The following is a 15,072-nucleotide window of genomic DNA, read 5'->3' as shown; positions in this document are numbered from 1 at the left end:
CTTCGCATGGTCCCCTGGCTCTGTATATATATTGGGGCTGTCGTGTAGTCTTTGGACTATTTTCCGAGTAGGATTCTATTATTCTTAGAGATAAAATTCTCTATTTATGAGATGCCCTGGCATCTGCGGGTAGTTTTCATACGTTAAGTATTCCTTTTTCAGGTACAGATGTATACTTTGAGAATACAGAAAACCTTAGGGGATCTAGATACGTATAGGATATTAATACACAGTAGTTTTATACTATCCATCATCACATGGCAGCCCAGTCGAAAAAGCCCAGCTAGCTTTTCTTTTTCTTTTTATTTAATTTCTCTGCTGATGCAATGTTTAGGTCATGCTTACGCAATAATTAGGGTATTTTTAGAAAAATAATTCTGAGTAATCCGAAATTAATAAAAATCCATGCCCACATCATGATTTCGTCATAACCTAGAATTCCCTTTAGAAAAATAATTCTAGAAAATCGAAAAGGAATTTTTCTTCGGAATATTTCGTCCCTTTTTATTTTTCTCTAATTTAACCTTCGAGGAGTCATTCTCATCCGTTTTAACTCCAAATTGAGTGATTCTTTCGCCATAATTCATCTAAAATCATAATTTATACAAACCTATCAAATTTGATTTTTTTGGATTTTATCTGATTTTTGTATTTATTTGAATTATTATATTTGCATAACTTGGTGAACCTGCCATGGTTCCGGAAAAGTACGAGGGACTAAGACTAAGACTTTGAAGAACCACTAGGTAACAAAGACTAAGACTTTGAAGAACCACTAGGTAACAGGAAGACAAGTTATCCTTAACCATTTTATACCTACTTTTCAAATGTTTTGTTTTTAAATATGCATTGCTGATAATTTACCGGGAATCCCATATTAAGGCTTACCCTAGATTTTTCCTTATTTTCCAATCGCCATGGGTTTGGTGGGAATAATAGATGGGTAGATACTATTTAGCATTGCTTTGGGATAATTATGGGAAGAACTTCTTAATTACATGTGATAATGACTCTATGCAACAATAAGAGAATTTGTGGATAATTTTGTTTAGTAACATGGAACTTAGGATTTGGGCAAGTTGGCGGTGGAGACCGATGCCGGTTACATGAGATCATGGTTGATGATAGTCTTGTCCAAATCAATTAAGGATGGTTCATGATGCGATCGGAGTAAGCTTTACAGTACAACCATAAGTCAAGTTATGAGTGTGGCCTGATTTATTAATTAGCAACCCTCCCAGCATATTGTAGGCTTGACGGTGGTATAGGGACAGAAGGATGTGCTTCTAGGAACTATACAGCGCAAGAGAGAGCTTCTAGAGTGGAGGGTGTACTTCTATGACGGTGAAATCTTAGTGAGCATACACATATTTGGAGATACTTTGTAACGACCTTGTAGTGTATTTCTAGCCGCATACCATAGGAAGTGAGTAAGTGTTTGATCTACACGAGCAAAAATAGAATCATGATTTGTCGATAAAATATACAACCTCTACATAGTGTAAATCTGATTAATCAGTCATGCTCATAGTCAAGAGCAGTGAGGAATGCCACACATAATTAGAATTTAATGATAAACTAGTTTGGGTAACATAGTTGTGTGAACTATGGTTAAGGTGGTTGAAATCCTTGTTAAGGAAAGGTGGTTGGAACCTTGGGTATAGAAAAGTGGTTGAAACCTTTGGGTCGGGATGAGTGGTCGTAACATATGGTTAGTTTAGGATGGTGGAAATCTTGATCTTTATTAATCTTTGAGTCCAATTAATTAATTACTTATTTTTTTTTTATTGTTTATAAATAAATTGTTTATTTCTACAAATAGTGTTAAGCCTTTTTCTTGAGTTAAACCTTCATATGCATACTCTTCCACAACTTACGAAATACGATGTGCTCACATTTTCTATCACCCAAACAATATTGCTTAGTTAATGAAGACTTTAAGGACTCCATTGAAGATGGTTCGTCCTAAGATGCGTTTCCCAATCGGTTGACTGTGGGGTCATTTATTTGAGTTTTCTGCTGCTATTTTGTTTTGAATCATAAAGGTCCTATTTATAAGACTCTAAATAATATCATTTAAATAAAGGATATTTTTGTGTTATTCATGTATAACATCACTATGTGAATAAGATTGATTCCTAGCTCTACAAATATAAGAGAGTTGACTGTTTGTTTGGTCCAGTCTCGACAGTGGAACTCATGCCAATACATGTCGTGCAAGTGAAATTTACTCGTTGATTTATGGTGTTTATTGCATACAAGCTTGATACTAAAAAGTTGTGACATAGATATGTACCAATCGAAATTATGAATATTTTTCAACTTCTAATTCGGACGGAGACCCACTAAGTATTTTAATTGGTGGAGAACTTTGTTCTATAGCACAAACTTCGGCTCAATACTGACAAACACAAGAATTTTCTCACCTCCAACCAATACCAGAGGGTGTTCTCAAACCTTGAACCTTGCTCACAAGCTAGTAAATAAACGACCGACTTGATCCACTGTGAAAATTACTATGAAGTGTGCAGGTAACTAGTGCCGTTGCTCCGAGCCTCATGATACAGCTGCGGCCTTCAGTTCCTTGAGCAGAGCGTTTGCGGCGAGAACTTTTGCCACATCCTTGTTGCGACCTTTTCCAGTTCTGGAGTGCACTGTTCCTGAGGCCTCAACCTCTGCAACCACCCTTGTGACTCCAACTCCATCGTCACGAGTTAGAGAGTAAGATGGCTCAGGGTATTTCCTGCGCTCGCATAATTCTTTCAGTTCCATCACCGGGTCAGGCTTCACGGTCTCGGGGGTGGCAAGAGGTCCCAATAGCCGTTCCATGGCTGTCCAGACCTTCTCTTTGTCATGCTTGCTGTCGAGGTAAATTGCACCAGCTATAGATTCAATCAAATCTGCGAGGTGCTGTTTTTTTTTGGCGAACAAGCAGCACGCCCAACTTAGCCACAAAATGGAAAAAAGGTCCAAGGAGCGAACAAAATATAGGTTTGCTCCTATTCAGAAAGCCGGAACAGAATTCACATGATTAATCCATTGTATTTCCATATTCCACGTTACCATTTCAAATGTTAAAAACCATTCATCCTAGCATTACCTATCATATTTAAAACTTCAAATGACAGCTGTTCAGAACAGCTGATTACCCAGCGGTTATCAGGCATAAGACACGATGTGAGAGAACAAAGAGTAATGAAATGGAAATAAGAGCAGAACAGAACTACTAGCTGGTTTCTGCCATACCGGCTGTGCCCAATTTATCCCAAAAACATGAAACAGGAACCATGGAAAATACAGTACAAGTATGCTCAAAATAAATTCAAAATAATACAAGCGCTCATCATAGCAACCAAGAAGAACCGAACAGTCAAGAAGACACACCTCAGGTAGACCAATGCCAGGTTCCCAACCATGCGATGGGCCTAAAAATGACCGCCCAGAATTCTCAAGATTCTTAATCATCTGTTCTGATGATGAATGATGAATATGCTTGTGTAATCCATTTTTAACAGCTGCATGTGCATAGCAATAGTTGTTCACGGAAGCTTTTCGCAGATTTGTCAACAATGCTGGTGTACATTCAGGGTAGTATTGTTTGTAGAAGTACAAAGTTAAGATATGATCCAATACAGCATCTCCGAGAAACTCAAGCCTCTGCACATGGGCAAACCTGTAAGTACCTTACCCACAAAAATCATTTACTTATGGGTATGATTTAGCATAGATCATCCAGGATCCAACATATAAATCACAAATTTCTGTTTAACTTCTGTGATACTATAAAACATGAAGATATGAGGGAAAAAAAAGACAACGTATTTGTTCCATTTTGTTTTATTTAATATATCTCACTAGAAAAGTGAAATATAAAACTGAATTTTGGGTCATGTCAGTTTAGATAAAAGGCTAAATTGACAACTAGGCATTGTAAAAATGCAGCATTTTCCTGGCAAACAATCCACAATGGCGACCATTGGCCAAAACACACCGCTACCGTAATAACAATATTATCTCAATCAGCAGGAGCAAGGAGGGACATGAAATGTCTTCTTTGCCCTTAGATAGGTGCGGGTGGTGGTGGTGAATGGGGCTAATGAGAGTGGCTGACAAGTGAGCTAGGATTTTGACATAGTGTGGCAAAAGTCCAGTGTGACCGAATGAACGCATGCTAGGTACGTCTAGGGGCATCTGATGTGACTTTTTATTTCTTTTTTATCCAAATCAGCTGCATATATTATTATAATAAGCACGGTGTGTTCTAGCAAATGACCATCATACAGAGTGTTCAGTACTAAGAACTGGTTTTGGAGTGCGTAGGGCAAATGGCACACTTTGTAGTGTCCTGTAGCCAATTTGTCCTGGGAAAAAAAATACTATTATGTAAACTAAGGTGGCATTGTGAAGTGTCTGGACCATTATATACATAAATAAGGACTTCTAATGTTTTGAAAGAGAGAGCTCTGGTGTATTCAATGTGCAAGTGTTATGCAGTTGGATATGACGAAGTGAAACTTGTGCCATATCACATATTTACATAAATTTCTTTTACAGTGACACAGAGAAAAATTAACAATAGGAATGTATATGATGGAAATATTACAGACTCGCCAAGTGGATCAATATAAAATTAAGTCTAAGTGTTTGTTTTGGTTCACAAGGACATACCCCATTACTGAAAAGCTTCAGCACATCTTATTGGATACATTATCTCATCCATGGCTAAGTAAACATGTTACCTGAATGAAGTATTGGCTATAGATTCTTGTCCTTTTGAACTGGTAAAATATCTATTCATGTTTGTTGCTTCTCTGTTTACCACTCGATTGTTAAAAGGCTACAAGCCATGGGTCATCTGTGGTAAAAAAAATACCCTTGGTCTAAAAAAGGCTATAGTAGAAGGACTAACACAGTTCAATAATTGTCAATTTGTCATACATACTTAGGCTCCTGTGGGTATTGTTTGGCCATATAATGAAAATATTTCTAGTAATATATACTAAAAGCATCGCTAATTCTGAATGGACAATTTCGTCTAGGTACTGCAGATCAAATTGCATAGAGGCTGCACAAAAGAACTGCAAATCTACAATGTTGTCATCTTAGAAAAAGAAATGTTTCGAATTAAACAGGGAACAATACAAACGGTTGCTACTGAAGATCAAATTGCATAGAGGCTTTCAGATTAACCTCATAGCAGCAGGATGTAGTGGCCGCAATATTAGAGGAACCATGTGTCAATGCTTCGAATAACAGTGAACAATCATTGAAACTATAATCGAGCATTGTCTCCAAGTCCAACCTTCTCACATTAATGAATGCTTTGAATTCTTCAGATTTTGTTATATTTTTCAGTTCATCTTGCATTTCAGTATGCAGTTCTATATCCATTCCTAGTGATTTTATGAAATGAAACGCGGCCTGTTCACCTCCAACACTGAGATAGGCTCCAATCAAGGATTCAACTGTATCTGCAATTCTCTTGCTTTTTATGGATATTTTCTTCAGACTGTACATATTATTGGTGTATAGGAAGAAAAACTTGCTGTTACCACATGTGTCATAACCAAGCCCTGGAATGATCCAATTTTTTGGGTTAAATTCTTCACCCTGAATGTATCCCTGACAACCAAGCAAAAACAGCTATGAATGTTAAATAAACCTAACAGTAACCATATAGATAATCTTAAGGGGAAATTGGTTGGTGACTAGGGAATCTGGCGTCCCCTTTAGCGAAAATACGATGAATCCAACATGTTGCAATGTTTAAAAAATTCCATAAAAATTCATGTTTGTAGTACACGTAAAGTTAAGTGAACATGCAAAAATTCAATTATTTGAAATTTAATTTTTGCAGGTTTACTTAACTTTCGAGAAGCTTGATCGGGTATTGACGACTACTGAATGGGAATTTCATTTCCCCATAGTGTTGGCGCAGGCCCTTGACAGGACTATGTCGGACCACCCCAATCCTTCTAGACACCAGTAACTCGGTCCCCGAACAGGGGGTAAAGCCTTCAAGTTTGAGACAGGATGGCTGGCCCGTGAGGGATTTCCTGAATTGGTCGCCCGTATCTGGAACCAGCCAGTTCGTGGATGGACACCAATTCAATGATGGTCAAATAAACTAAGTGCTCTAAGAAGACATCTCAGAGGGTGGGCTGCGAACAAACAAAAAAAGAAACAACTCTGAAACGTCATCGATGAGCTCAACAAGGTGGCTGAAACAAGATGCCTTACTGATGCCGAGATTCACCCTAAATCCCAATCCAACGAAAAACTGGCTAAACTGCTGCGAGAAGAAGAAATGAAATGGTATCAAAGAGCCAAAGTTAATCACGTCCTTCATGGCGACAACAATATGAAGTACTTCCATATGGTTGCCAATGGCAAACATAGGAAAAAGGCGTATTTTCCACCTGGAAGATGACGAAGGAATCATTGAAAGTGGATGAACAAATTCAAAAATACATCACTAAATTCTACAAAAATCTCTTCGGCCCATTTGATTCAAATCACTTCTCCATGTTTGAAACACGGAGAGAGGACATAAACTAGGTGTCCGACAGTGAAAATGAAATTCTTACTGCCCCTTTACTTAAAAAAAAAGTGAGGGATGTGGTGTTCCAAATGGCCCACAATAAAACCCCCGGACTAGATGGATTCCCAGCAGAATTCTACCAAATGTTCTGGGAAATCATCAAGGATGACCTGTTGACTCTTTTCCATGAGATACATTGTGGAAATCTTCAGCTGCATAGACTCAACTTCGGGGTAATCACCCTTATTCCAAAAAACAAAGATGCTTACCGTATTCAGCAATACAGGGTGATCTGTTGCTGAATGTCAGCTTTAAGATCTTCACAAAAGTTGCTACCAATCGCATTAATTGTGTGGCGAACAAGATAATTCGCCCTACACAAACAGCTTTCATGCGTGGGAGATATTCTAAAAGGGGTGGTTATACTTCATGAGACAATCCATGAACTCCATCGCAAAAGGATGAATGGGATTATCCTAAAAATAGATTTCGAAAAGACCTATGACAAAGTGAAGTGATCCTTCCTACTTCAAGCTCTCTGGATGAAGGGTTTCTCACCCAAATGGTGCTCTTGGGTGTAGAACTTCATCTCGAGGGGCAGTGTAGCGATAGAGGTCAACGATAACACCGAGCCTTTCTTTCAAACAAAAAAGGGGTTACACCAAGGTGACCCCCTCTCTCCAATTCTCTTCAACATTGTTGCCAACATGCTAGGTATCTTAATTGAAAGAGCCAAAAGGGATGGTCAAGTTGGTGGAGTAATGCCGCACCTTGTAGAGGACGGCTTATCTATTATCCAATATGCTGATGATACAATTCTCTTCCTGGAACACGATATGGAAAAAGCCAAGAACCTGAAGCTCTTACTAGGCGCTTCTGAGCAATTGTCTGGCTTAAAGATCAATTTCCACAAGAGCGAACTCTTCTGTTTTGGAGAGGCCAAAGAAAATGCTGATCAATATGCCAATATGTTCGGGTGTGCCTTGGATGAATTTCCAATGCATTACCTGGGAATTCCAATCCACTACCGAAAGCTTCATATCTCGGATTGAAACGAGTAGAGGAATGGCTCGAAAAGGGGTTGAGTAGCTGGATGAGCAAGTATTTATCCACTGGCGGTAGACTTGTCCTCCTGAACTCAATGCTCAGTAGCCTCCCTTATTACATGATGTCGTTTTTCCTTATTCCGCGAGGGGTGCTAAAAAAACTAGAATACTTTCGTTTCAGATTTTACTGGCAAAGCGATAGTAACAAAAAGAAGTACTGGTTAGCAAAATGGAGTGTCCTATGCCAACCAAAAGACCAAGGTGGACTCGGGATACAAAACCTCGATATCCAAAATACAGCTCTACTCAGCAAATGGCTCTATAAGCTCTTATCTGAAGACGGAATCTGGCAAGAAATCCTATGGAATAAATATTTAGGGACAAAAACCCTTTATCAGGCCACCTGGAAACCGGGCGACTCCCACTTCTGGGCCGGATTGATGAAGGTGAAATCAACCCCTCTCCACTTCGGCACCTTTAACATCAAAGATGGCTCGCAAGTCAGTTTCTAGGAGGATATTTGGCTGGGGACATCGCCTTTGCGAGAGCAATATCCTTGTCTTTATAACATTGTGTGGGGAAAGCAGGACACTGTGGCGGAAGTGTTACAATCTTCCCCACCAATGTTGTCATTCCGGTGGGATCTAATCGGCACCAAATTACTTGCCTGGAACGATTTGCTCTCCCGAGTTTCCAATATCACCCTGTCTCAAGAGTGATGAGTTTCGCTAGAATCTAAATCAATCTAGAAAATTCTCAATCAATTCTCTGTATCAGGCACTCATTCACAGTGACACTCCAAATTTAAACAAACAAATATGGAAACTCAAGGTACCACTTAAAGTCAAAGTCTTTCTGTGGTACCTTCGCAAAGGAGTTTTTTTAACTAAAGATAATCTGTTTAAAAGACAATGGCATGGAAGTCTGAAGTGTTGCTTTTGTCACGAAAACAAGACATTTAGACACCTCTTTTTTGACTGCCGCTTTGCCAGATCTGCATGGTTTATCATCCAGTTGGCTTCAAACCGTTACCCACCGCGCAACATATCTAACATGTTTAAAAATTGGCTACACAGCCTTAGTAAAAACTGGAAAGCCATGGTTATGACTGCAGCCTTTTGTTGGTCGATATGGCGATAAAGAAATGATATTGTCTTTAATAAGAGAAACGTTTTATCTCCTTTGCAGGTTATCTACTCGTGTATGTTCTGGCTCCATACATGATCTGTGCTACAGCGGCAGGATCAACGATGCCTACTATCAACAGCGTGTACACTTATGGAGCAGGTGGCCTGGGAGGTCTATATCCACTTTCGATGGGAGTCCAGGCTTCGTATTGAAGCCCCGCCACCTTAGTGAGCCTTTTGTGTTATGTTTAGTTTTATTGGTTTTTCCATTTGGCTGTGTGCACCTTAGCTATGCAGAAGTCAGGAGTGTGCTCTTTTAGTTTGTATCAGCTTGATAAAACTTTGAATATCAATAAAGCTTCCTTTATCCAAAAAAACTTAACTTTATGTGCACTACATACATGATTTTTTTACGAAATTTTTAAACATTTCAACATGCTGAATTTGCTAATGGGTACTCTGGAACCCCTGGATACAAAATCTACACTCCAATCTTAAGTTCTGTGCGAAATGACAAAGCAACTAAAATTGATTATTCTATCTGGTACCTATAAAGAGCAGAGTAATGAGCTTAGAGGGGGCAAGTTTCATTGCATAACATGGTAGTAAATTTGTTGATAACCGGATTAACAATCAAGCTTGTTTAGAACTTGCAAGGAAGAAATGGACGAAAAATTAAATCTACATCTCCCACAAGATTTCCACGGAAATATCGCTCCAACCAAGACCTTAGGTCACAGGCCTGTTTGCAGCACAGGAATTGTGCAGAATGCTATACAATTGCCATAATATACCCATGAAAAGACTGCTCCAAACGAGGTCATAATGAACAGGGTGCCGAGATGTATTACTATCAGAATGACTGGGAGTGAACAAATCCCTTTTTTCTTAAAAAATAACAAACCAGGTTCCAAGCTCAGGACCTCTTGGCTCTGATATGTATTAAGTTTCACTAACCAACTAGTTCTCTCAAAAAAGTTTAAGAAACTATTACACCTCAATGTTTAGTTGAAAAGAAACATATGCAAAGCAGATTAGGAAGTAAGATTTTCAGTACCACAAGTTTGCTGTTGCAAGCCAGCTGGCATAGAGTTGTGTTGGAGACCATTTTTTTTCTCAGAGAGGTTAGCATGCCCTCTCGATGAAGCTTATTTTTGCTAAAAAGATGTTGACTTGTAACATACTTAAGGAAAGAATCCCCAAGCGTTTCTAATGATTCCAGTGAAAATTCCTCCTGGCATTCCTTTGTTGTAAGTGCTTCCAGAATCTGCATATGAAGCAACTTGCTAACTTCAAATTTATAAGGAATCAAACTGGTATAAGCTTTAATCAAAGAACGAATCGTAATATCACTATATCAGTAGTACGTTGCTACCAGTTTAGACACTAAATATAATATCAGTAAGACCCATCTTTTTTCAGAATAAAAAACTGCAGGCCCTTCCATCTAGTAAAGTAATGCATGCACATTGCCACTGCCAAGACTTCTTTGTTCTCAAGGCCTTGACAAAACAAGTGTAATAGCAGTTCATTTCTTGCATTTATGTATGCTCATCCAGTGGACCTAGTATCTAGTCGCCTACTACAGTTATTAGTGGAGTAAAATAGATGATTGCTGAGAAAAGAAAACCTTCAGAGCTGTTATGTTGAACTGTTGCATTCTTGGGCCCAACTGGATTTTCAACTTCACAGAAAGAAGCAGACACTTGATACGGTACATTATAGAAGGAACAAATGAAAAGCTGAATAAAGTATTTGCTGACACCGGTGCCATGACTACTCTGTAGAGTTCAGGTGGCCACTCAACAGCATTTTGATTGCTAGGTTCTGAAGCAAGGAAAATGATGATTAAATCAATGTCATACAACAAACAAAGGCTATTAATTGCAGTAGGTTCAATGTGTACAGTTCTAACTTCTAAGCTCATTCTCTATGTCCTTTGATGAGTGGAAAACTACATGTGTACTAATTACTAAAGCATTGCTTTAGGAGGGCTTGTGTTTCAGCTTAAAGACAATAAAAGCTTAAGCCTTCCCACATGGATACAGATTCAGCTTCTGGTGCTTCTCAAGAAGTTGACTTATTCTGAAGCCTAGATTCACCAACCTATGTAAGAAGCCTGCTTATAAGAAGCTAAGCTCCAAGAACAGGAATTGAAGTTGGCATACATTTCCAGAACCATTTGTTCAGAACTTCAGCTTTTTAAGTCTTGAGAGAAGCATGAGAGGTGAATTTACTATTATTTAAACAAATACTTCTGCTCAAGTAAATTGTTAAGTATAGTATAGACTTGTGTTTGGTCCATATGGCCCATTAGTCCATTAACCCAAAATGTATGTGCATATATCTCATCTTATTGGAATACAATTCATTGACAGAGAAAATGGGTTTAGAGCCAATGGTTCTGGACCCATTTCTTGGCTAACACAATTTGAGAAAAAGATAATTGTGGCTCACCCTGATCCCACGTCTAGGCCTGGGGGAGCCTAGACCTGTGGAGGAGTCTAGAAGTATGTTGCCCATATTTTCTAAATAGCCTAAGCTTTTGGGTGAACCGGTTCATGCATGAAACTCATTACAAGAATTATGGTAACAAATCAAATACTAAAAATACAAAATATATAACACTATATGTAAGTAAAAACACAAATTATTAAATTAATGAAGACAAGCAACATTTACAGTTGTTGTAATTTGAGTTTCCAGTCTATTCGCATTTTATTTGTTCCTTTCTGTTGAAATAGTGTGTGGTACATAACGCTTTTTCCTATATGATGCTCTTTCGGTGAATTAGCATTGCAATGGAAATTTTAGATAAACTGTGTTTATAAATTTAATTCTAATTGCAAAGGAAAGAATTGAGATACATGTTTAGCAATTGAATTAGCTGCAAGGAGTGTTTGGAAGAGTGTCGTAAACTCTCAATAGACATAAACCTATAAGGTTTGTAAAAACACATACAAATATCATTCACTTTGATGACACTTCTAAACAATCAGCAACTGTACTTTGTCGTCTGCAAAATATACAAATTTCGCAGTTCCTGGATTTGATCACACATTAGTTGAATTAATACATGCTGTTGAACCAAGATAGAAGGAGACAAAAAAATATAGGTACTCTTAACAGAAATAACCTTTCACTTCTTGATAGCACTTGTGGAGGAAGTTTCGCACCATGAATAATCCCCTAGCAGCCAATAGTGGTTGATTTTCACATGTTAAACGTAGGCTATAGCTGGAGCATACAAAAAAAGAAAGAAGTTGTATGGATGTAAACTTCTACATCTTGGAGGAGCCTGTAAGATCCTAAAATACATATAACAAATGTGAGGACAAACTTATACCTAGTCTTAGAATACCTCTTGTTGCTAACAACACTCCCATCTTTCAAATACAAAGGGGTATTTGCATTTAAGTCACGAAACCCAGTAACATAATAAAATTTTCCATTATGAGGGGTGTAGACAACAGAATTCTGAAGCATACACCTGCAGAAAGAACCATCTTCTGTCTGCAGTACATTAGCATGTTTACAAGAATGGCAGTGTCTCATATCTTTTTCAGTAGCTTCATATACTCGTGAAGTTGAGAACTTGATACTGCACCAATCAATTTTGCCAGAAACTAAAGGCAGAAGTAGATAGACAACACCCACAGATACTTGCAGCTCATGGAAGTATTTTATAGCATCTCTGACCTCCGAATGGTCATTGGTAATAAGCAAAGAAAGAATGGTTGTCTGAAATCTTCTGGCGAAAATTACCTGACGAAGCAAAGATTGTGTACTCCTCATCATGAATACATGGGACCTCAAACTCAAAATATTATCATTGATAAAAGAAACTAAAAACAGGATAACCAGATGATTAAGAAACTAGATAACATAAATTCCATATTTACCTGTTCTTGATTTAGATGAATGATGCGCACGTATTCCACGGTAACTTCAACACCGCCCAAGTTAAATGAGTTACAAAGGAATTCAGGTCCCATGTCACATTTGACAGCTAAAATTATGTCGGTTGGAGCGGTAGTTTGGTTGAAACACCCTCGCAATGAGATCTTGTAGCAATAATATAAGCCAAGACAAGAAAAAGATAGCCAATTACCCACTAGTTCTTCTGGAAAGTAGACAGGCTGTTCATGTTGATATTTCTCCTCATCTGAACGAGGAATTTCAAGCATTGTTATCACAAATCTAACTGTAAGCAGATGTTCGACGCTAAGTAAAATAGTAATCCCAATTCCCAAGTAGATGGTCAACTCGATTACATCAGTCTCGAAAAAATGAGACCGCGCTGTAGTGTCTTTTAAAAAGCACCTTTTTTCAATTTTTTGATAGAATAGTTAGTTGAAAGCATAATTTTCAAACTGTAACAGCAGACCTTACTCCAACTAGTTAATGAATATTCCTATAACAAATCACAATAGATTGATGAATGTATCATCACAACTTGTGCAATAATCTAGGCACCTTCGGCATCAGATGATCAGATACAAACAGAAACGATAAAATTAGTAATTCAGAACGAATTAGAAATTATAGTAAGGTACCGGAAACAAGCTTTCATCGCGGGAAGAGTAATACTAGTAAGGTACTAGTACAAACCGAAACAGAGTGAGGCCGGGTTCGTTTTCGTTGAGCGTACCGTTGCCGGGCTCTTCTTCGCACGGAGCATCTTCTCCCCGCGTGTCAGCCACGTGGGCGGCGGCGGAGGGGGAGCCAGAGCCACCCATGGTGATTGACTGGTGAGGTTTTGGGGAGGGGTTGGGCGGTCGGGGTGGCGCAGAAGAGGAACCAGAGGGAGGCGGAGGAAGCCGAGGTATGGAACCGGCGCTTGGGCTGCGGTTGTTGTCCTTGACCTGGACTCGTGCGCGCATCGAGGAGACTTCGGAAGGAAGGCTTCCGCTTTCGGTGCGCGCTTTCTGACGTTTGGCGACGAGGATTTCTTGCGGCCGTTTGGGCGTCAGGCAGGCGGCACAAGATCGGAACCAGTTATAACGTCACCCGCTTGATGTCGCTGCTGACATGTGTCAGTGGGTCCCACGTGTCAGCAGCGACGTCATCAGAGAATCCTGATGTGATGTTTGCCCCGGACGGAATCGGATCCTCTGACTTCACCCACTGGTGAAGGCAGGTGACTCCAAACCTCTGTAGACAGTTGGATCATGGATGGATGGATCAGATGTAGTCAGGGGATCCGGATCCACCCCGGAATCGGATCCTCTGACTTCTCGGAGACACCGTTCTGGCTTTCCACCGAGCTGCGGAGAAGTTCTAAAAAAGTTCCTCAAAAATCGTAATTTGTAAGTGAAGTTATGTTCTATATCCATAAAATTTATTTCAATTTTAAATTCGATCAGGTTTGCCAGAAGAGAAATTTTAGGTCACCTACAACTCATTTTTGAGAAATTTCAAGAACTCCCTAAATAAAGTATGGTTTATAAGGAAATTAAACAACTCAGGATCTTGAAATTTCGCATAGACCTAGAACATAATCTCACCTGCAACTCATGAATTTTAGAAAGTTCTTTAAATTTCTAAGTATGATTTATCAATTATTCACACAATTTTCAAAAGCTACCTCATTTTATAGTTTGATATGCATCCCCACCAAGTGTTCTCAATTGATACACAATTACGTGGTTGTGTACTACAAATAAAAAAGACCAAGAAGCTGATAGGAAGTTGGGCTTACCTAGATGCAAATATATCAATATACCACTCTCCAGAACATAGTTGAAAATTATCTTAATGTCATTTTGCTATTGCTAAGATGCTCTTATTTACCTTTGATATAAAAAAAGTAGGGAGAAATGTATAAACCCCCAAGTCATACGTTTCTCATTTTGCCCAATAAGTCATTTTATTCATTCATTTACATCCCATAACCATCCATATATTGTCCATAAACAATTCTGCGTATGTCAACCTCCGTTTTCCTACTTACTGTGTTATAGCGAAGCAAGCAACGCTGATATACCAGGATAAGTCATTGCTTTTTGTAGTTTCTAAAAGAAAACGAGTTATATGAGGTAAACTGGAAATAACAAGTTATTTACAAGTGACTTTTTGTTTCCGCACATATAGTACAATAGACTTAGTTTTTTTTTCGAACCTGTTACCCATTTCCATTCCAAATGAAACGGAAATCCAACATTACAGCATAGTTTTATAGGTCTAAAGGAAGAAAAGAACGAATAACTCTCCTGCACCTTCAAGCTCCGAATATTTTTTAATAATATTATTTATTATAAAATTTTAAAAACAATAGTCAAATTTATAAAATTACAAGAATAGATACATGTTGGCACTCTACGTGCCAACATCTTACGTGGCAGTGGACGTAGGATCC

At 38.6% G+C, this 15,072-nt stretch overlaps 1 protein-coding gene across 5 annotated transcripts; it reads right to left on the bottom strand.

Moving 5' to 3' along the window:
- Positions 1-2,217: 2,217 nt before the first annotated feature.
- On the bottom strand, positions 2,218-13,676 carry LOC133915888 (endoribonuclease Dicer homolog 2a-like). 5 transcript variants are annotated; one of them, XM_062359267.1, is made up of 9 exons: positions 13,366-13,676; positions 12,617-12,879; positions 12,061-12,479; positions 11,851-11,951; positions 10,345-10,541; positions 9,772-9,981; positions 5,191-5,622; positions 3,385-3,657; positions 2,218-2,910 (listed from the first exon to the last, which is right to left on the bottom strand). In XM_062359267.1, exons 1-9 carry the CDS (start codon positions 13,595-13,597, stop codon positions 2,557-2,559), a joined length of 2,481 nt encoding a protein of 826 aa, XP_062215251.1. In that variant the 5' UTR covers positions 13,598-13,676; the 3' UTR covers positions 2,218-2,556. The 5 variants fall into 5 exon arrangements, with proteins under 5 accessions (XP_062215251.1, XP_062215252.1, XP_062215256.1 ...); XM_062359268.1 differs by having other exon boundaries at positions 11,851-11,903; XM_062359271.1 differs by having other exon boundaries at positions 2,722-2,860.
- Between the last annotated feature and the right edge of the window lie 1,396 nt (positions 13,677-15,072).

This window comes from Phragmites australis, chromosome 4 (assembly GCF_958298935.1).
Source record: "Phragmites australis chromosome 4, lpPhrAust1.1, whole genome shotgun sequence".
Taxonomy (NCBI): domain Eukaryota; kingdom Viridiplantae; phylum Streptophyta; class Magnoliopsida; order Poales; family Poaceae; genus Phragmites; species Phragmites australis.
Note: the sequence above shows the minus strand (reverse complement) of the source record. Positions and strands in the feature narration are given on the sequence as shown.

Coding starts and splice junctions, on each gene's coding strand:
- LOC133915888 (XM_062359267.1), bottom strand. CDS start 13,597: ATGCGCGCACGAGTCCAGGTCAAGGACAACAACCGCAGCCCAAGCGCC. Junction 10,542..11,850: donor GTGCTATCAAGAAGTGAAAG/GTTATTTCTGTT, acceptor TCCTTGCTTCAG/AACCTAGCAATCAAAATGCT. Junction 2,911..3,384: donor CTGGCATTGGTCTACCTGAG/GTGTGTCTTCTT, acceptor AAAAAAAAACAG/CACCTCGCAGATTTGATTGA.